Here is a 23,511-nt window from a genome sequence, read left to right on the forward strand (position 1 = left end):
CAATGTAAGTTACCGATAAAAACATCAATCATTTATAGTGGTTGAAGTAACTTTAATGTCTTGCTGGTTGAATTGTACTACTTACCCTCCACCCCAAACATTTTATATAAACCCATACCAACAATTTATATCGACTGTTCGATGAAGCTTCAAACCTTTTAATAATCACATTAATACTAACAATTACAACAGAAAAATATGGGGCCATTTTTTTAAAGTATGATTTGAAACCATTTTTAGGAAAATCTATCCGAATGTCGCCGATCAATCTCGAGGCAGTTTCCATGACAATCACTAACTGTTACTTATTGTAATTTATCTTGGACGAGTCTCCGATTTTTTATGCTACTTATGTTAACGTATAACGTTTTCAAGTATCTGAAATTTTTAATTTCAGTTTAGAAGCCAATTGAATGTCAACATGTATCAAATTAATTATATTTGCCACAAGATTAATACGCACTATTTTCTTTATTAACACAAATGTATTTCATTATACAAACAACAATACAATTAATCAAAACGGTTATTACAAATAGTGATTTATATGCAAAAATTTTACAAACTCACAAACAATATTCAGTCTTCTATCTGATCTGAAACTGAATATTTTATCGACAGTTCACGTCCACAATGAGCGAACTAATTCAGAGTTGATATTGTTACACTTAGCTTAAGCAAGCTGACTGTCTATCCTAGGCTGACTTCATGCCGCTTACACGCTGACTTTTAACCGACGAAGATATTTAATCTCCTTGGAGAAATACTAACGTCCGAAATAAATTCACTGAAGTTAAATGGTTTGCAATGTTTGAAGTCTATAAACGTTTCTGGTCACGTCTGTAGTTTTCCGATTAATAAATATTAATCACAATTATAGCATCCGAGGTTTATAGTATAAGGGCTGCAGCAAATTAAAAATATTTTTAAACTCGGTGTGCCGATTTATAAACTTTAAGGCAACATTCTGGAAATTTCATTTGGTAACAATACTGGAAATCACTAGTTTTACATACACATATAGTAAATTGTTGATTCTTACGCTCGAGAATCTTCTAGAAATTTAGAGAACTGGTGGGACTTTTGCGATACACATTTAATATACGTTACATGCATATCTAAATATATATTAAACTGAAACAAACATAGATATTAAAATAAATATATAACAGTAAATCTGTTATACCAACTCTGTCAGCTAGAATCACGTGATTGCGTTCCATCTGACTGGGAGTCGAGCTTAAAGTGCAGTATTTTTTTCTAACAAAGTAATATGACATCCATCAATACTGGTCAAAACCGTTACCATAAGTTGAAGCATAAACCTTTATAAAACTAGATGTACTTGCGCAAGGTCCCCCAAAGTGTTTTGATTCAAAAGTAAATAAAATCAAAAAAATAAATATTTTTATTCCTTGCTTTTAAAGTTCACACATCATGTTGTGTCACAGTGCATAATTACACACATAATTCATGGCATCCTCATGCTCTACTGATGTCACAACGGTACAAATTGCGATGTTAAGCATGACTTATGTAACGTCATTTTAGTGTCTACTGATTAAATGACGAGCAACAAACTACTGTTCAGTAGTGGAAGCGGTTAAAACGAATAACCCTTTCAGGCAACCTAGAAAATATTTTTCTTTTCCTGTGTAGTGGCACTAAAATTTCTTATCGGTGCACTGCATGAACAGATTCGGCTTATTTTCTCCAACAATCACTGAATTAGTTTACATACCATTTTTGTTGTATGTGAGTACAGTTTCTTTTGTAAATTATGTGGTGAAACGTATTGCAATATATACACCTCTTGATGTTATTCACAGCAATAAAGATTCTATAAATGAGCATAAGAAAGACTGATGCTTATATTGATACTATTTGTCGGTCAAATGATGCTTATATTGATACTATTTGTCGGTCAAATGATGCTTATATTGATACTATTCGTCGGTCAAATGATGCTTATATTGATACTATTTGTCGGTCAAACCAAAGCTACTTATTTTCTAGTCTTTTTCAAACTATTTTGTCTGTTTTCTTCTCACACAAGCAGCGTGCATTTTAAATTCAAGACAAAAACTGTAAGTCAGGGTCAACGCAACCAAGGAAGGGGCTCGTAAATTTGTACTGAGCCAAAAAAAAACAAAACAAAACACGTTGCGACATCCCTGGCGGTAACTTAGGTTTTCACATTTAGTGAACTTCTCTTTCTTTTCTCGTTACAAATAATTCATGTTGTGTTTGTACGTATCGCATCTGTTGAAACGCATTCATTATTAGAGTTGTGAGTAGCGGTAGCGCCTAAATATGTTTCTAGGAGCAACGAGCGGATCGACGCTACATTTGAAAATTCATAGCAGTTGCGTATGAACCATTATATTTAATGTCGGATAATTAATTATGAGAATTCCAGGAATATATGGCCCGGCATGGCCAAGTGTGATAAGGTGTTTGACTAGTAAGCCGAGGGTCGCGGGTTCGAATCCCGATCGCACCAAACATGCTCGCCCTTTCAGCTGTGGTTACATTAAAATGTGACGATCAATCCCACTATTCGTTGGTAAAAGAGTAGCCCAAGAGTTGGCGATGGATGGTGATGACTAACTGCCTTCCCTCTAGTTTTACACTGCTAGATTATGGACGGCTACTAGCGCAGATAGCCCTCGAGTAGCTTTGCGCAAAATTCAAAACAAACAAACATACCAGGAATATATATTATTATAAATCGTGACCTATATATATTATTAATAAACACACACATACGCACATATATATAAAGCACAAAAAAATGTGTGTCTGCCTGTATGTTATCTAACTTGTTCTGGGTTGCTGAACCAATCTCAATCAAATTTTGTTACATGGTGGTTTGGAACAAGCAAGCATGTTACTAGGGTTCCCAATTTCTCCGACACTATTATTGTTGTTATTGAGCGTTTATTATCATCATTGACGTAAGTTAACGTTGACTACATTCATAAATGGCGTCACGTAATTGCATAAAAAATTATTAAATTTTCTGTAACCCAACATGCACGTAGTGTCAGAGGTTACACAAATGAGTTACGTATCTCAGAGAGTTTTCTAGCATTCTTTACAAAAAAATGCAATGAAAAAGTGGCTATCGCTATTGTAATAATACACATAGTTGCTGAAGTTTATATCCCAACAACCACCTCAAGACTGCTTTATTTAGCTATAGAATCACAGTACCATCCAAAGCAGCGATTGAACATCGATTTAAAATCCATCCAACTAGTATCACTTTACTTGTTTATGTACTCTCTATTGCAGCATGATTTTGCTTTAGAAACTTCTAATAGCAATTCTACAAATAACCAGTGATCTCTACTTTCCTTTAAAGTTTTATTTTTTTATTTATTTGTTCAGATTTTACACGTCAATGGGATGGACACAACATCTATAAACTTTTATTATAGTCATATCCCTGATAGCTATTAATTTTATAAGAATTGAAACCACAATCCCAAATTTATAAAACGTAATCTTTACTTTAGCCTACACGTAAGTATATAGAGCCGCCAAATAAGGGATTAAATTTTATAAATCTGTAATTGTGGTTTTAATAATTGTCACGTGCCTATCCATTGATGCGTTGCGCCATCTATTTGATTGAATTATGCTGAAAAGATATTTAAGTACGTGCGTGATTCGTTTACCATTTATAAAAAAAAATGTGTATATATTTATCGGAATATCTAAAACGGATACCCACGTATCAGTCAAGTAAACTAGAGAAATCTTGTAGCGATAGTCCCAACCATGATGTGATCAGCGGTGTAGCTAAGTAGTAGACACAAAGGTTGCTGTTACAGAAATGCTTGAACTATTATATGAGAAATGTGAGCGACAGTTTTAAATCATATTAGTATATATGCGCATAACCAAAACCACATCATAACCAAAATTTTGAATTGTCGGTTTTTCACTTAGGAATTCAACATTGTAATTTTTCGGCGCGTGAATTATTTGGAAGCTATCCCTGCTATTAAAAGTACTACCGCACTTAATAATTTGGAATGTTTTCCTGGACGAACTCTTTCGACTGACAACATTTGACTTTCTCTGACATTAAATTGTGATTATACAGATTCAGTTATTTTGATGAACTAGATTACCGTTTTTTCGTTCTTATCTTATGAACCAAAGTTTCTTGTTTCATTCTCTTTTGCTGTTATCACGTATTAAATGTATCATATAGAAAACTTCACCTAATTCTTACTTAAATATTTACAACTGAGAGTCTCTGTTATGACCTACACCTAAACTGAGAGTCAAGGAGCAAAATCTGGCAATTGTGACTGTGAACTCCAGCAGGCCTGATGAGCAAAAGTAAGGAAGAACTAATTAAAGGTTGAACTGTGGATGAAATTAATAAAGACAGCAATTTATAATGATGCAAATTTTACAGTTAGATATGTTCTCCTAATTTAGCTTTTATGATAGCATTATAATTCTTATATGTTATCGGACATTAACCTTAGCCTATGTAGAAACTTTCATAATTCAACTGTTAGGGCTAACAACAGTACAAATGTTTTCTTTAAAATTATTTTAATTGAACTCTTATGGTGGACAAATGTGAGTGACTCTTTTTATTATTTCATATCAAACGTAAGTTATAAAAAATCCCACCCGATTCAACTTTTATGACGAACTACTTTAATTCTCTAAAGCTGTTATCTGACATCAAATTTAAAAAGGCATGAAAAGCTCTTCAAATTCAGCTTTAACAAAATACAATAATTTCATACATAATGGATTTAGATAAACTTTAATTCTTACCTTTATTTGCTCTGGACCGTACAACACTAATACTTCTTCCCATCCCAACCAAATCTTGCAAATTCCACCTGCGTATAGCTGTGGTAAGCCACTCAATGCTTCAAACGCCCCTAGTAAAAAATAATACTTAATTGTAAAGGTTACCTACAAAAATTTACTCTAATTAACATTGGATGTTTTTAAGTGAAAAGAGACTACGAGAACGGGGCTTGAACCCGTGTTCACTAAATACCAAAAGGTACAAGTCGCCCCTGTCAACGTTTACTTATAGAGCCTCACCATTCAAAGTTGTTATGGTAAGGCAATTAGAGGAGTGATACAAATTAAACACATGTTATGTACGTCTAATATATAAATTTCACTAGGACACCAATAATTACACAATGTAACACAAATTTTATTCCTTGAAAGTATATGTTTCATTTACATAAGATCTGAATAAAACAACATATGAATCAAGATTTACATGTATTTATACAAAACTGAACAAAAATTTTTAGAAGTGAGCAGTTTTTCGAGATTTGTGACTGTAATATAAATCACTTTCACGTATCAGTCCCCAAATAAAATCTCCCATCATGTTTTCGTTGTACGCTCCTTGGTAGCTGTGTTTAAAGTCCAGTATATTCTGGTGAAGGCGTTCGCCTTGCTCTTCTGAGTATGCTCCCATGTTCTCCTTGAATCTATCAAGATGAGTGTTAAGGATATGGACTTTCAGGAACATCTTACAGCCAATTTTGCCGTAGTTCTTCACCAGAGCCTCAATCAGTTCCACACACTTTTCGGCCTTGTGATTGTCCAAGATGCCCCGAACCACTATGACAAAGCTGCCCAAGCTTCTTTTCTTTCTACTGAGCTTCTTGGGGAATTCTGAGCACATCAAGATCTTCTTTATTTATGGTCCAACGAAGATACCAGCTTTGACCTTTGCTTCAGACACTTTAGGGAAGAAGTCTCGCAGCTACTTGAAGGTTGCAAACTCCTTATCAATAGCTGTGACAGATTGTTTTATAAGACCCAATTTTATGTGCAATGGTGGGAAAAACATCTTCTGGCTAACGCTTGACATTGTGCCTCTCCAAAGAGAACTCGGTCCTTTGTGGTTAGTGCTTCCTGTTGTAGTGTGCTGCTGTGTTCCTGCTGTTCTAAAGGTAAAGATAACAGGAAAGCTTGGTAAAGTTTCCTTAGAAACCCATCAGGAATGCTACCACTTTGAAGTTTCCAAAAATCTCTCAGCCATACTCATCATACTTCAAGGCTTCTCGCTGTTGTATTCTTTTTTGAGGTGCACCGAATGAGCCTGGGAAAGAGATGGATGCTTATTCCCGTATGGAGCAGCACAACTTTGTAGCTTCTACAACATTCCAGAAAGTTTTTGAAAATTCTTGTAAGATCGAGAAAATTCTCTATCAGCTACTCAATATTAAATCTACCTGGAATGTTCTGGAAAAATGGGTAAATTTGAAAACTTCATTATTCAGGTCACAAAAGCAAAGTTTGAAGAGAAAAATTGGTGTTTTCCATTTACTTCAGGCATAAGTAATTGGGAAATTACACTTTCTGCCCAGGAACAAGAGAAACTAAAAATTTTGTTACATAGTGAATTATCGGTAAAAGTCAAAAAAAGGAAGGAAATACCTGGAGCGTAATTTAAGCCGGGATCTTTAGCTAATAACGACACTATTTTATCGCGGTGTTACTTAATTAATATTTAATGGTAGAAATAAAATACGTCAATATGAGCAGTTTAGTCCTTAATTTGATATAACTTAGAAAATTTTAAACATTTTATTTTTTATTTATAATTTTTAATATCACAAGTAAGTGTGATATAAATATATATATGTGTGTGTGTGTACGTATTAGAGGTGAGTAGAGGTCTATATATTAAATCCACACATTTTATTGTGAATATTACTGTCGTTTGGTAACGAAAATACCATGAGTGATTATGTTATTCGTTACCTCTGTCCAAGTAATATGTATATAGTTGGTAATTTATCTTAAAATAGAAAAACCTTCTATGTGTTAATCAATTATTTCTTTATTGCATTGAGGACCGATTGCTTTGTTTGCTGTTAAAATTATATTATCAAGAATGTTTCTGTCATTGTCAAGCAGGATTCACTGTTTTTGTTGTTTTATTTTTTTTCACTGGTATTCAAGTTATAGGAAGTAGGTTGAACTTACCATGAAGTCCAGGCCCGCCAGGCAATCAGGCATTTTCCCGATGGCCTGCTTATAAAAATGGCCTGCAGTCTCCAGAAATATTAACAAAATGGTTATTATAATATCATTGATTATTATTTAAATCTAGTTCTTCGAATGTGCTCCTAACTTGTTAAAGCCTAGTAAATGTTTACTTGGATGAGTGATCGCTTATCTCTACATATTTGAAATAACTGTAGCTTATTTGGTTTCTAGCTCTCCACAGCTCATATGGTTTCGCCAATGAACTTTCAAAACATTGAGTGTAAATATACTGTCCTAACTTAGTGATTTATAGGTTTCGAGCCAAATCGATTGGATATGTTTGGAGAAAAAGGCCATTGAAATTTAGACAAACCTCATAAGGGAATGCACTGATAAAAGTATAAACAATGGAACTTAATGTTACTGCCTTCTGATAAAACTAAATTGAGTTAACAATGGTAAAATAAAATCAAGGTTCTAAAATCACTTTGTACTATTCCTTCTTCAAAAATAGCATTTTACCATAAATAGAGAAAACAAACATGTTTTTGTAGTTAATGGCTAAGTACTCAGAATTTGTAATCTATTTACACAGAAAGTACAATAATCAGTTTCCCTTTGCTCATCCTGCAATGTGTCAAAATATAGTGTTTTCGTAGTAAAATGATAAAAAATCTTTGTTTTTCCCATATCTCGCATCTTTACTAGTTACTATTTTATACAATGGATGATGTTATTTGTTGATTTTTTTCTTTATTTTGTTTTGTCACCCGGTGGAACAACGATAAGTTTAAATATTTACAACTCTATAACCTAATGTTCGATATCCATGATGGACACAGCAGATAGTCCAATATGGCTTTACTTAAAAAAAAACACAAATAAATTATTGTTCTTTTTTTACTGAAAAGGTGTTATGCGAGTTCCAGTAAAGATTAAAACATAACATAATGTTTATGGACAAAAAGAGACCTGTTGATCCATCTCGGCTGTCCCATCCTTCAAGTCAAACCCAAACTATTAAAAAAATTTAAAGCCAGTCCTTATCATTCATGTGTTTATTAATTTTCTGGGGGTTTAGATCCCCGTCACACCAAACATTCTCGCCCTTTCAGCTGTAGGGTCGTTATAAATTGACGGTCAATTCCACTATTCCTTGGTAAAAGAGTAGCCCAAGAGTTAGCGGTGGGTTGTGATGACTAGCTGCCTTCCCTCTAGTCTTACACAGCTAAATTAGGAACGGCTAGCGCAGATAACCCTCGTGTAGCTTTGCGCAAAATTCAAAACAAAACAATCAAGTTTTCCTTAAACTTACTTAAATTTGTTGCCTCTACAACATCCAAAGGCAACTCATTCCATAAGCCAATCATCCTATTTGAGAAATGAAGTTATCTTAGCTGAAGACGGCTTCTACCTTGCCTAAATCTATAACTCACATGCAATATATTCCATTAATCATAATTAAACCCATATATATTATTTATTTGCCTAACTGACCAAATGATCTAAATCCTTTAGTGAAGCAGCAACACCCAAGATCTTGATACCACCAGTAAACTTATTTAATTTATTAATCATTTCTTCATCTATGTCATTAATGTAAATCAAAAAGAGCAGTGATGATAAGACTTAATTCTAAGGTACATCACTTGTGAAAATTAATTTAGTTTGACTGAGCTCCATTTATAGCATTCCTCTGCTTTCTTCTATCCAGCCACTTCTCTATGTAATTAGTTAACTTTTACCTCCCATGTTTTAAGATATTTTTTCAAGCCTCTTATGCAGCACTTTGTCAGATGCTTTCTGAAAATCCAGATACACCAAATTTACACCCTTACCCTCATCTATATACACAGTAGCCTTTTCAAAGAAAGTCAAAAGATTTGTAAGGTAAGGTTTTCCCATAGTGAAACCATGTTGACCAACTGATAAAATTCTAAAGTTTTTTAAATGGCTTTGCAAATTATCTTTAGTTAGACTTTCCAAAACGTTTCCCACAATTGATGCAAAACTAATAGGTCTATAATTACTGAAACAACTTCTACTACCTCACTTAAAGATAGGAGTAACATTAGCTAACTTTCAATAGATTGGTACTTGTCCACTAATCAAGAACTTACAAAGAATTGTGGCAAGTGGCTCACATGTCCAATACTTGTCATCCTTTAAAACCCTTGGGAAAATATTATCTGACCCAGAAACCTTATCTTTCTTTAAAGTTCAAAATTTTATTTTAAGAAACTCAAAATTTACGCAATTGTCTCGTTCAACTTTGTTTTCATCTATCTGGAAACATGTCTAGACCTATCAGTTTATCAAGGATAAGAAGAGGAAAGATTGTGTTTAAAAAGAGTGAAATAAAATGCGACATTTAGTTGAAGTAGCAGCTAGAAAATGTAAAACGATTACAGGTTTATTTAGCAGTGTATCAACTTCTCGTAACCACGACGCAAAGTTTAAGTAACAGCCAATCATCCAGTGAGGTAGATCTATCTAACAATGGATTCCTGGATTCACACCATACATAAGTTACAGCAGTAATCCCGACCCCTAAAGTGCAAGACCAGCAAGCAGCTTTTGATAACGAAGGATGTTCAAGATAGTTTAATTCGACCATAAGCAAAGATACAACCTTCATTCACTAAACCTTATCTGGCTGTTTCGTTCATTTCTTTAAGTTGCATCTAAAACAACAACTACCCAAGAAAAACAAAGAATAGTTGTCTTTTGACCATGGAGGAGGATAATTTAGAGTTAATCCTTTAAATAAGTAGTAACCAAGCCTTTGTACAGAAAGTCAGCAATAGTTTTATACATTTAGTATTCCCTACAGCAATATGGATGAACCTAACAGTTTTACCAAGAGGATAAATGGTTGGAGACAAGTTTACCAACGAACTGTGAACATGAAAGCTTTTATAGACATAACGAATGTATTAAGGTGTATCTATTATCTGGTAAAAGAGTTAACATTCACAGGTTATCAATCAGAATCCAGAAGTCTGTGTGTGAAACACAAGATGAGAAAGAGAGACGTGCTTAAGGGTTAAAAAAGTCTCAATTATCCTGACAAGAACCGTGAAGTCGCTTATTCTCTGAATGATCATTCATTAGACCACGGTAACCTTTTGGAAATGATTACTCTTCTTAGCGAGAATGATATGGTTTTAAATAAATAAGTTAAAAACGTTACAAACAGATTTAAAATCGCTCACGCTCGAAGACAGAGCTATAGCGAAGTTAACACCAGGAGTCGTGGGGTTAACTAAATTGTTCTCTAACTAACGTTAAATTATATAATAAGTGCAATAAACAAGTTAATAAAAGTTATCATATCAGAAAATAATAGAAAGTCAATAGTATTTTATGTTTAAACTGACACGACGCAAAATTGCGCCTTTCAAGAAAAAGTGATCGAACAATTGATAAGATTACAGACATAATTGCATTTCATCTGTTTCGTGGAAAAAATGCATTGAGAATTCCACAGATGAAGCTGCGAACAGGAACTTTATAAATAATCATCTAGGACTCACTTTCTTAATTTAGTTATTACTGACGTATTACAAGTGGCAATTCAAGAAGCGTATTTGTTTGGTTGCTTAAATTCAATCGCAGTGTTTCTGAAGGAATCTTATAAGCGAATGGATTTGGGTTAATCACGTAAATTAGGAGACAAAGAAACGGTTATCACCGATTTAGGAAACTCGTTGGTCGGCTAAAAGTAGAGTTAGGAAAACCCTTTGTTGGATTAAAGTGAATAATAGAAGAAAATGTTTGTGAGTTTCGATGGTACCGATATTGGTTTGTTTATAACATTAGTATAAATTGTAGACTACTATGGTCGAATCCCCGTCACACTAAACATTCTCTCTCTTTCAGCCGTGGGGGCTTTATAACGTGACGGTCAATCTCATTATTCTTTACTAAAAGAGTAGCCCAAGAGTTGGCGGTGGGTGGTGATGACTAACTGCCTTCACTCTAATCTTACACTGCTAAATTATGGACGGTTAGCGCAGATAGCCCACATGTAGTTTTGTGCGAAATTCAAAAACAAACAAACAGACGTTATTACCAGTGAAGGTATGGACTCAATTTAGATTCAGCTCTAAAACGTTCAGAAATTCCCCAGTAGAGTATTCCACTATTTTGTCTGCCCAAGTGAACCTGAAAATATTTTAGCGCACATAATACTTACAACTACTGACACGATGTTCTGAAACCACACATGATAATGATGATAACCCTCAAGATCATCCAAGAAATATTCAGAGACTTCATTGGTGTTATGTAGGCAACATGTGTCTTTGTTAAGACAGTGAACAATATATTACAAGAAAGTACCAGTAAAAGAGTAGATTGATTAAGTGTGCCATCTGAATTACTTGCTATTTGAATAAAGAGTAAGAATCTCTACTGATGAGCCGATTACAATCACAAATAACACATTTAGTGTTACAATTTACGTCACCCTAGACAAAGTTCTTACAAGTATTGAGGCCAGAGTTCCTTATCACGATAATTTTTACTCCAAACTCGCCACATTACATCCTAACAACTTTAAAAGCCTCAAATCAATAAATGATTTATCCCAAACTGAGAAAATGGTAACTATTTTGAAAAACACTGGTCCTAATATCTCGGTTCATAACATTAGTGATTAAGTGTTTGATATTTCTAATGAATGGGATACCTTATTATAGTAGCACCCGGTGAATACAACATTTTATCGTTAGATGACGACAAAGCAGGAACAGGTACTTACAATGAGACTGATGACGATAAGAATCTGTACGAACCATTCAGGATTCGTACCAACTGTTTAGAACTTGAGCCAACTATTCAGAATTTGTAACAACTGTTTATAACTTGAGCCAACTATTTAGAATTTGTACCAATTGTTTAGAATTTGTATCAACTACTTAGAAACATATACTAACTGTTTAGGACCTGTATCAATTGTTTAGACCCTGTACTAACTATTTAGAATTTGTTCCAACTGTTTGGAATCTGTACCAAATATTTAGAATTTGTACCAACTATTTAAAAGCCTATTCCAAGTGTTCAAAATTTGTACCAACTGTTTAGAAACTGTATCAAGAGTTTAGAATCTACCACTTCTATAGAAAGTGTACAAACTGTTTAGAATCTATATTAAGCGTTTAGAACTTGTACCAAGTGTGTGTAAATCATCAAATTCCATTAACGTACAAGTTTGTTTCAAAACCAAATTGAAATATCTACTTATAACATTTTCTCACTTTATTCATTATTTAAGTAATATGTGGGCAATTTTTTTTCAGTCTGAAATACACCCAGGATCGCCTCACAAGCACACTGTCTGAGGATCATCTGGAAGTCTTTGTGCTAGTTTCTTGTGAAAATGGCAGTTTAAATGAATCAGACTGTGAAAAAATAATTAATGAAAAAGTATAAAAGTAGCCTCTTAAATACAGCTTTAACCTACTAAGAAATGTTGTTTCAGCCTATGACTATTCTTCGCAAAGTTTTATGTTAGTTTCATTTTATTGTATTATTTGTAATTATTTCATTGACCGGAATCATTATTCAGTATTCAGTAGTTTATTACAATGTGTGTAAGCTGTATATAAGTTGTATAATATTAGTCGTAGCAAATAAATCATAGCACTTTGCAGCCTTTTCTCCTAATAAATCAGTCATACATATTCATCACCTCAAGAAAACTGTATTTATTATGAATAGAAACTGACATCTCTACTTAATATGATCGAAATCCAAGTTTCCCATTGCGGGGCTGCCCCCCTTGCAGATTGGGCTTCATGATGTACTATCCTGGTAAATTTGCCTAATCAGCTCCTGAATTTTACTAATCAAGAGAAAAATCGTTTTTGTTTCTTTATTTGTTTAGAACTAAGCACACCGCTACACAATGGGGTATATGTGCTCTGCTCATCACGGGTATTGAAATCCGGTTTCTAGCGGTACTACTGGGGGGCAAAAGCTCTTTAACAAAATTGTGAAAAAACTTACTTTGATATAAAAATAACAGAAATGTGATTGTTTAGAACTTACCTTTGACAATGGTTTAGAAAAAAAACATTTACATTTTTGGAACATCATTAAAGGCAACTTACATACAGCAGCATCTTTTGCTGTTTTCAGAGACAACAAGGCCCGAATGATGATAAAAGAAAACGTCAAAGAGCCAATAAAGTAGCTATTAGTGGTTCCGGGCACATTTTCTAACAACTTGTGTCTTCTGTGCAGCCTACCAAACACTGGTGTTAAGATGGTAAAGATAACAATCACCAGAATCAAACTGGCAAGGTTGAAATAGGGAATTGTAAACAGAGTACTTAAAGAAAGCGGTAACAAATTACTTACAGTCATTTTACAACTATAGCACTGTCCAATTGAATAAAGAATGAGCTAAATATCTTACAGAACAAAGCTAGATACATGTAATGTGTCTAAACCAATGTTTATGTAACCATTGGTAAAAAAATATATATTATATATTTATTTCAAAATAATATTGGATAAGACAAGAAAGTGGCCCACCAATCAGATAACTTCGTCTTTTACTAGCCTTCACACTCACAATAAACAAGTTCTCCTACACGACCACTTCACTTAATCCACACGCAATATACAGAAAACAAAAACGAAAATAATTTCTCGCCTGCTCTTTACTTTGGGAAATATCCATATTCTACTTCCTATCACCGTCAAAAGATAATGTAGTAAATTTCCTTTTCGTGTAAAGAATGCACTTCTTCAGGTCAGCTTTCAAGTTCTCTTTCTATAACTTTATAATCTAAATTTATGGTCTGTTAAAATTAGAAGTAAAACTAAATAAAAGTTTAAATTACATTTGGTTATTGTTTATAATTAAAAATAACAAGTAATGACATACTGAATGTATCATTCCTTTCTAAATAACGATTTCAGTACAGCATTATTAGGACAAGACTGAGATAGAGGTAAAACTGTTGAAACACAAAAGATAGCAGTAACCAACACCATAAAATAGTGTATACGTGGTTATTTAAGAAGTAAGATAATATTTCATCCTGTACTGAAATCTTAGTAAACCGAATGACAAACTGACTGCTGCCATATGGCCCCCCGCTAGTACAGCGGTATGTCTTCGGATTTACAACGCTAAAATCAGGGGTTCGATTCCCCTCGGTGGGCTGAGCAGATAGCCCTATGTGGCTTTGCTATAAGAAAAACACACACACACACGCTGCCATATGATTGTTACACTTCACGTTTATCACTCACAAAACAACAACACTTACAAAAAATAAAAAAGTAAATCATAATTTACCTCCTTCATACGCAGTGAATAAATTAGTGTTTGTTTGCTTTAAATTTCACGTAAAGCTACAAGGGGGCTATCTGCACTAGCCGTCCCTAATTTAGCAGAGTAAGACTAGATATAAGGTAGTTAGTCATCACCGCCAACTCTTGGGCTACTCTTTTACTGACGAATAATGGGATTGGCCGTCATATTATAACGTCCTCACGGCTGAAAGAGCGAGTATGTTTGGAGTGAAGGGGATTAGAACCAGCGACCCTCAGATTACGGAATAACTCAGAGACAAGTGCCGTGCTGATATTCGCTACAGTTCTGTCCTAAGAATGACTAAACAGACTTTCCGGTTTGAATATAGCTCTTGTTTAAGTGGAAACTATCTGGACAGCTGTTCTAAAGATCTTTATGAAACAATAGGTAACGCTTTTTGAGAGAGAAGTAAAATATCCCTAAAGTCATGATAAAACAATATAGTATCATTCTAAGACAGTTAGGTCGCGATCTGATAAGTATTTTATTACCATCTGTACAGGTGAATAGTTACACGAGAGGTTTCAGCAATGATGTTTGTAAACTCAAGCCGAACAAAATAAACAACAGAAAATACCTGGCCAGTATGTAGATTTTGTTCTTTGCTTCGGTTGTCTATTTGTATCGACCCATTTTTCAGAAATAAATTTTTTTAACCGTTTTTAAGGCTTGGTCAGGAGCAACCATTTGTGTTAATCAGGGGAGTAACTACAAAACATGGGATCTCGCATATAAAAGTAATTGGGCCCTCTACATTTATTTCCCTATGTTGATATCATTAACCTAATAATGCTACTGATATTTTATTCAAACAATTTAAATATTACATATCTCTCCCCTTTTCGGCAATTCTAAGGTTTGTTAGGCCCTTCAGGTTCACTTTTGACCTGCCCAAAGGGCTGTAGGAGCATACCGCCACTGGTGAAATTATAGTAGGGCAACTGATGGCCAGATACCAATTTTCAGCGAAATTCACCCTAACTAACCCTACTCTACGTAATCATAAGATATTTCTTCTTTCAAAATTGTTCCACCCATTGTCTTAGTGACGAGACGTTATAAGTCTAAAATCGGGTTTCGATAACCGCATTGGACACAGCACAGATAGTCCATTATATAGTTTTCTGCTCAATTAAAAACAAACTTTTAGGATTGTTCCCCTCCCTTTGTTCAACATAAAATACGCTGTACTGTGACAAACTTACAAGAAATAAAACAAAATTCCAAAGTTAACTTGCTGAAAGAGGTTTAAAAATATACTCATTTTAACTTTAAAATATTTTATTAAAATAGAATGAAATTATATATAAGGGGTTATGTAAGGTACTGTGTGTATATTTTCTTATGGCAAAGCCACATCGGGCTATCTACTGAGTTTACTAAAGGGAAACAAACTCCCTGATTTTAGCGTTGTAAATACGTACCTCTGTACCAGCGGGGGACGAATCTATAGAACAAAATAATAAATGTAAATGAAACAGAAACTGTTTCCACTCAAGAAATTCAATTAATACATTATATTTATTCACTATTTTTGGAATTATTAATTAATTAAGATTTAGTGTTAAATGCCGATTCCTTGAATTTAATTTTTGTATTACTTTGTTCTTGAGGAAAACTACAGTATATATATATATATATACATGTGCCAAAAATTCTTATGTATTCTCTTTAATAAAAAATGTTCCAATAAAAATATGTGCTTAATTAAAAGCAAACTTGGTTTTGTCATTACCTATTGAGGTTATGGGAATAACGTATAGTATTTTGAAATGCCTTTTACTCACACAATAATTATATGTTTATATAGAAATGATCTTGATGGTAAATTTTCTCTTGGCCTAATTTTACAAGAGAAACGATTTTATTTAACAAACAGGTTTATAAACAAGTACCGAGTTGAATTTAGTGGATAGACAAAATAGGTCTAGAGTATCATATTATATGCGAGAATAGAAATAGTAATAAAAAATGTTAAAAGTTAAAATATTAAAAAAGGAAGAAGCAGCCTAAGAGAGCAAAATGTAAGAGGAATAAAAACTAAACTTCAGTGAAGAGGACACTGTTTAAAATAAAACGTAAAAAACAAATTTTATAATATCACAACAGTGGACATTCATCATATCACATTTCTAAATCTCAATGTTTATCACTTTCCGAACTTTAACCTGTGCATTATTACTGTACAGTACTGTACTGTACTGAGTCTACATCTAGACTTGCAAGAGTCTCTTGTTAAGATACTGCATAGAAAAAGTAATTTTGAGAATAAATCTAGATTATTCCATTTTCGCTTATTTTTTTGCTTTGTAAAAAAGATGTAATGGTGTTGATCAGTAGATCCCAAACCATATCATACAACGGCCCAGCCATTTCTAATATTAAAATATCACGAATTACCACAACATGAATTATATAGCCAACATACATTTTATTGCACATAAAACATACATGCACTCGTACACTGCTACAGACAATAGACTGGTGTATGGAAACCATTGGTGTATAGTCATGTGAAAAAGTTAGGACACCCTGTGAAAGCCTGTGTATTTTTGTAACATTTTTTGATATATAGATATTTAATTTCAATTTTAACAATACTGAGAGATTATAGGAATATAACTAAACAATTAAAACTGAAAAAAAGACTTTAAGATCTTCTGTAAATGTAATTCTACAAAAATGCATATTCCAACTGAGGAAAAAGTTACGACACTCTACCCCCTAATATCTAGTGTTGGCTCCTTTGGCTGAAATAACTGCAGTGAGACGCTTCTTGTAGCCATCTACCAGTCTCTGACGTCGGTCTGAAGAAAGTTTGCCCCACTCCTCAATGCAGAATTCTTTCAGCTGTAAGATGTTCGAGGTGTTTCTTGCATGTACAGCCTATTTCAAGTAACCCCACAGCATCTCAATGGGATTAAGATCTGGGCTTTGACTTGACCATTTCAGGACCCTCCATTTCTTAGTTTTCAGCCAGTCCTTGGTGAATTTACTGGTATGTTTTGGGTCATTATCGTGTTGCAGGGTCCAGTTCTGCTTCAGCTTTAATTTTCGTACAGATGGTTTAACATGATCCTCAAGCACCCTCTGATACACAGTAGAATTCATGGTGGATTATATGACTGTGAGCTGTCCAGGTCCTGCTGCAGCAAAGCAGCCCTAAACCATGACACTTCCATCTCCATGCTTCACAGTTGGTATGAGGTTCTTTTCCTGGAATGCTGTATTTGGTTTACGCCAAACATGTCCTCTGTTCTGGTGTACAAATAATTCAATTTTGGACTCATCTGTCCAAAGAACATTATTTCAGAAGTCCTAGTCTTTGTCTACATTCTCTCTGGCAAACTTCAGTCTGGCCTTGATGTTTCTCTTAGAGAGCAAAGGTTTCCTCCTTGCACACCTCCAATACAAGGTAAACTTGTGCAGTCTCTCTCTGATTGTAGAGACAAGCACTTTCACATCAACATTACCCAGAGCCTGCTGTAGATCCCTGATGACATGTTAGGGTGTTTGGAGACCTCTTTAGCATCTTGCAGTCTGCTCTCGGGGTGAATTTGCCTGGATGACCAGACCTGGGCATGTTAGCAGTTGTTTTGAAAGCCCTCCACTTGTTGACTATTTTCCGGACAGCGGAATGATTGATTTCAAAGTCTTTTGGGATCTTTTAAATACCTTACCAGACTCATAAGCTGCTACAATTTTCTTTCTGCTATCACCATGGTGCTCACTCTCACTTCAACAGTCAGGAGCACACCAAACTAAATGTCTGAGGTTTAAATAGGACAAGACTCATTCAAAATGCTGAGTAACGATCTTCTAATCATGTGCACCTGGTGTGATACACCTGTGTGTGAGTTGAGCCATTTTAAGTGGGAATAAATGTGGGGGTATCCTAACTTTTTCCTCAGTTACAATATGCATTTTTGTAGAATTACATTTACAAAAGATCTTGAAAAGTTTTTCTCCAGTTTTAATTGTGTAGTTATATACCTATAATCTCTCAGTATTGTTAAAATTGAGATTAAATATCTTTATATCCAAAAATGTTACAAAAATACACAGGCTTCATTGGGTGTCCTAACTTTTTCACATGACTGTAGATGAGTGTTTCCTCTCTTTAATTAAGTACAGTGCAGCTTGACAGCGCAATTATTAATGTTCCGTAATAAATCTATTGAACTGAGTGACTAATCAAAAATACGTAAAAGCAACATTTACAGTAGGCAAGTTTTTATTTTAATAATTACAATTTTTCAGACCACAAAATTGAATCATCACCAAGTAAGAGTTACATTCACACAAGAGTTGAATTCCAGGACAGACTCGTTCTGGTAAGGACAAGTTTGCAGATGGCGTTAAATTAGTTTCTTTTTTAGCAAAAATAAGAAAGATAAAATATTAATATGAAGAGGGGGTTCTTGGATAAGTATTTAGCGTAAGGTTTGACGAACGTTACATACAATTCTTCAGTTGTTTTTTTGCAATTTACACCTGACTCTTTTACGATAGTTTCCACATTGTTTTCTGTGATGTTTAATTTCATTTAGATGTTCAAAAATATGTGTTCCGTAAGTCTGAGCTTTATTTTTTCCGGTTTTTCCAATATGTGTGTGTTTTCTTATAGCAAAGCCACATCGAGCTATCTGCTGAATACACCTAGGGAATCGAACCCCTTATTTTAGAGTTGTAGCTTCGTAGACTTACCGCTGTATTAGCAGGCGACATTCTCCGATATAGAAGTGTTTTCATCAATTGAAGTTGATTTTGTAGATGACTTCGTTGTTTTTATTTTCAGTGTGGAAATTGTAGTAATAAAGTTCTCGACTTACTGCCTGCATGTTTTTTTGTATTATTATTGTATTTAGGTTGATACTGTGTTGTTTTTTTTCGTTAGTCGTTTCCGTAATTCATTTTATGTTTTTGCTGACGAGTTTGACGTGAAGAATTGTGGTGGTAATAAAGTTGAAGCTTTCATCTTTAAAATTTGTATCGAGTGTGTGTGTTTTCTACATGTGTCGATTATTTTGAACTTCTTCCAAACAAATGCATTTTTATTGAATTTTAAATTAATTATCGTAGCTATTATTTTTTCAGTAACTCTAATTAATGTATTAAATAACGTTTAGTCAAATGAAGACGGATGGCAAATATCGCCTGTTTAGCACTGAATAGGAAAAAAAGAGCACCAAGTACAAGAAAAGAAACATATACAAGTTTCATTTATAAATGTGCAAAGAAGAAATTTAAGGCAGTAAACAAAATAAGCAAATGAAAAATAAAATAACTGTTAATTGAAAAGAGCGTGAGATTGATGCGATTTTTTAACCATAAACTGAAATTTGTCAGCAAAGAAAGAAATTGATAACAAATATTAGAGGCACAGTGATATCAAAAATATCTTTAATTGAAGGCATTTCGATTTTTTAAACTCCATCTTCAGCGTTAAAACCTCAAAAAGTTACTTCAGACATTCTGACTACAACAAACGACATCAACTATCAAACGAGAAGTTTCTGATACAACCAAAAGAGCACATATTTAAATGGTAACACTATAACGGGTTGTACGGTAAAACATGCGACAGACATGTTTTTAATAATATGATATTCTTAGAGAAAACATCACAGAGAAATAATAAATCAGTTCTTGAAGCGAGGCGAAATAGGATCGGATAAGTTCCAGGCTTCTATTTACAAATTTGTAGATCTTTACTCAAGCTATGACCGATTGTGTTTAGGATTACAGAGCACATCTTATACTGTATGGATCACACACAAACCAAAGATATAATAATGGCACCGAAAACAAAAACTTGTTGTCCAATGCTTCAATCAACCGGGTTTTATTAGCAATGTCATTTATATAAACACTGCAGCTGGTTTCAAAACTAAAGCTGATAGCGAGATAATAGAAGCCTATTGGGCTTCCAATTTAAATACCATTAAACTCTACGAAGTAAATGTAGATCGTGTATTCAGTGATCTTCGACCATTAGTTAGTTCTCTATCAGAAGAATAAATTGTCTCATTTGTGGTTTGAATTATTTTTGTATCCATAATCTTTCTTAATATAATGTATTTATTATGATAATCTTCAACATTTTTGTCGTGTTCTATCTACGTAACATTTTCTTTTCAGTCAATTCTCGTATCACATCTCAATTCTTTTTTTTAATAAAACTTATTTAACCTATTTATGTATAACATTTTAGTGTCCTGTGGTATTGTACAAGGTAAACGAGATACTTGGAACAATCAGTTTTGAGCTAACCAAAATTCGTCCAGGTTATCATGCTGATCTACCATTGCATAACTTCACCTTTTCTTACACTTTGTTCTACTTAGTCTTTTCCTGCCTCTGGTGACGAAAGATATGTTTTGAAAACACTCGACTATAGGATAATTGTTTAATTTCAGTAACATGCAAGGTGCAAGAATAAATATGATACGTTTATTTTTGTTTTTGAATTTTACACAAAACTACATGAAGGCTATCTGCTCTAGCCGTTCCTAATATAGCAGTGTAAGACTAGAGGGAAGGCGTCTAGTCATCACCACCCACCGCCAACTCTTGGGCTACTCTTTTACAAACGAAGAGTGGGATTGACCATAACATTATAACGCCTCCATGGCTGATAGGCCGAGCATGTTTGGTGTGACGGGGATTCTAACTCGCGACCCTTGGATTATGAGTCGAGTGTCTTAACCACCTGGCTGTACCGGGCCTGAATATATACGTGATAACCTACAAAGTCAACATAGTTGATCAATCAGAACAGCACATTGTCTCCCAGTCTGCACTTTCCACCCGATATTCAAATACGATCATCGATACAACTGCTGTGCACGAACATAATTTTAAACTAGCTTCCTCCTTTTAAAGAAAATTTACGAAAAGGAACCGCTATCAACCCAATGTTTATTCTTAGCCGCCACGCCTGCATTTAGGTAAAATACTGTTATAAGCTATATTTTCAATGTTTTAATTTAGATATTAGCAAGAGAGACATAAAATGTTAAAGCAGACCTAGAATACCCTGAATGTTATAGGTGATGGCATGAAAATCTTGAAATTTCGATAATTTTCTAAAAGTGAGACATTTAATATAAATACTAATTGGCTATTCACTTAGCAGGCTAGCAGTGAATCAGAAGTTTTTAATTTTTAGATAGTAGTACCAGTCGTAAATGAAACATTTAGTTTGAATGATGTATTTTGATCAGTGTTCGTTATCACCAATATTCTACTTCTCGATTGATTATATAAAAATTATGCAAGTTTAATTTTGTACTAGTTGTAGTACCTACAGCGAGGAATTTTTGTTTGAACTCCGTTTGAAACTTAGGCCTCATAGTTACAACACTGTAAACGTTTGTAGAAACGTTAAGAAGGAAATACACAAATTTGTTGTCGTTATGTGGAGAAGACTTTGAATTATTTTCATTAAATTATTTAAACTAACCCCCCCAGAAAAAAAACCACGTTTCAACAATACATTCACTGTATAACTTAATCATCAGCCTCAACCTTTCCTAAGTATATACTACAGAAGAACACTCGCTATGACAGAAAAACAATGAACATAAAACTATCGTTACCACTATTACATTTCAGTTAGTAGCGCCTAAGTATGTGAATAACGAGATTCTTTTCTCAAAACTTTAAGACAGTTTAAACATATACAACTAGAAATTTCAAAACTGTTGGGCCTGGCATGGCCAAGCGCGTTAAGGCATGCGCTTCGTAATCTGTGGGTCGCGGGATCGCGCCCGAGTCGCGCCAAACACGCTCCCCTCCCAGCCGTGGGGGCGTTATAATGGGACGGTCAATCCCACTATTCGTTGGTAAAAGAGTAGCCTAAGAGTTGGCGGTGGATGGTGATGACTAGCTGCCTTCCCTCTAGTCTTATACTGCTAAATTAGGGACGGCTAGCACAGATAGCCCTCGAGTAGCTTTGCGCGAAATTCCAAAAACAAACATCATAACTGTTTTTATCCCCAGTCAAGGGTTTAGTTCGGTCTGGTCAGGTAGAACGTTTGACGCCTGATTAATGGAACTGAAGTCAGGTAGAACGTTTGGCGCCTGGTTAGTGGAACTGAAGTCAGGTAGAACGTTTGGCGCCTGGTTAGTGGAACTGACTTTATCTTGCACATTTCCATTTTATTCCACAAAAATGTATTGTACATTGGTTTATCTATCCCTGCTCCTTTTTCAGCATTGGATTTTTTTTATTTCTCCTCAATAGAAATAATTATTTTAGGATAGTCTGGGCTCAAGTTAAAAATAACCTATCAAAAAGTTTAAATCTTTAACATGCCACCCCCCCTTCCCCAACAAAAACACATATACACAAACCCTCATCGTTTTCAGAAAACTCGAAGCAAAGAGAAGGATGCAAGTTATTCTACTATAATTATAAAGATATAACAGAGGGTCCAAACTTTACCATTCTTCAACCTTCAATTTAGTTATAAACGTTAATACCCGTCTTTTAACAATAAAATCATTTAAAAAACTTGGAATTCAGATTATTTCTTTAATATCAAAAGCATAGTATGTGCTTAAATTAATACAAACTCGTATGATGGGACTTTTATGTAAAAACTAACAAGATAAACAACAGGGTTAAAATTTTATAACTCTCCAACGAAAATTTAAGAACTTTTGTTTTATCTGAAAAGAGGAAATTAAAGAAAAATACTTTATCTTGGTTATAGTTTAAGGTATACAATTCAAGGGTTTAATATATTTTGTAAAGAAACGTCTAGCTTATGAATTTTTAGGGTTTCATAATCTTGAGGTGCATGAGAATCAGAATGCCGAAAGAAGATGCATAAATTATTAGATAGTTGGTCAACTTCCCCAGAAATAAAAAGCTTTTCTTTGCAATTTCTACCCATGAGTTCTTTGCAATTTAGAAAATCGTCCTGAACTACATGGGTGATTAACCCTTCGTGTATAAATAGGAGAAATGCAAAAATTCCTGCACCTCTGATATTACTGCATTATAATTATTGACGTACAGAGCGTTTCAGTTAGAGATTCCACCTAATCTATATAAAAGCCAGTGTGTGTCACATCACATTACTCTTAATTTCTCGAAATAGGAAAACTCATAAAAACCAAAATTAATTTATCCAGAAAGAACAGCTTGATTATTGTCGGCTTATCAC

General features: G+C 34.1%; 1 protein-coding gene across 3 annotated transcripts in view; it reads right to left on the reverse strand.

Annotated features, from left to right (window-relative positions):
* Positions 1-13,447, reverse strand: part of LOC143225835 (cytochrome P450 4V2-like) — a 50,151-nt gene extending 36,704 nt beyond the window's left edge. For all 3 annotated transcript variants that reach the window (XM_076455936.1, XM_076455935.1, XM_076455934.1), the window contains exons 1-2: positions 13,119-13,447; positions 4,810-4,919 (exon numbers count right to left, since the gene is read on the reverse strand). In XM_076455936.1, coding sequence (XP_076312051.1) covers positions 4,810-4,919; positions 13,119-13,374 — 366 coding nt within the window. In that variant the 5' untranslated portion in view covers positions 13,375-13,447. The remainder of the gene's footprint in view (positions 1-4,809; positions 4,920-13,118) is intronic.
* Between the last annotated feature and the right edge of the window lie 10,064 nt (positions 13,448-23,511).

This window comes from Tachypleus tridentatus, chromosome 9 (assembly GCF_004210375.1).
Source record: "Tachypleus tridentatus isolate NWPU-2018 chromosome 9, ASM421037v1, whole genome shotgun sequence".
Classification (NCBI taxonomy): domain Eukaryota; kingdom Metazoa; phylum Arthropoda; class Merostomata; order Xiphosura; family Limulidae; genus Tachypleus; species Tachypleus tridentatus.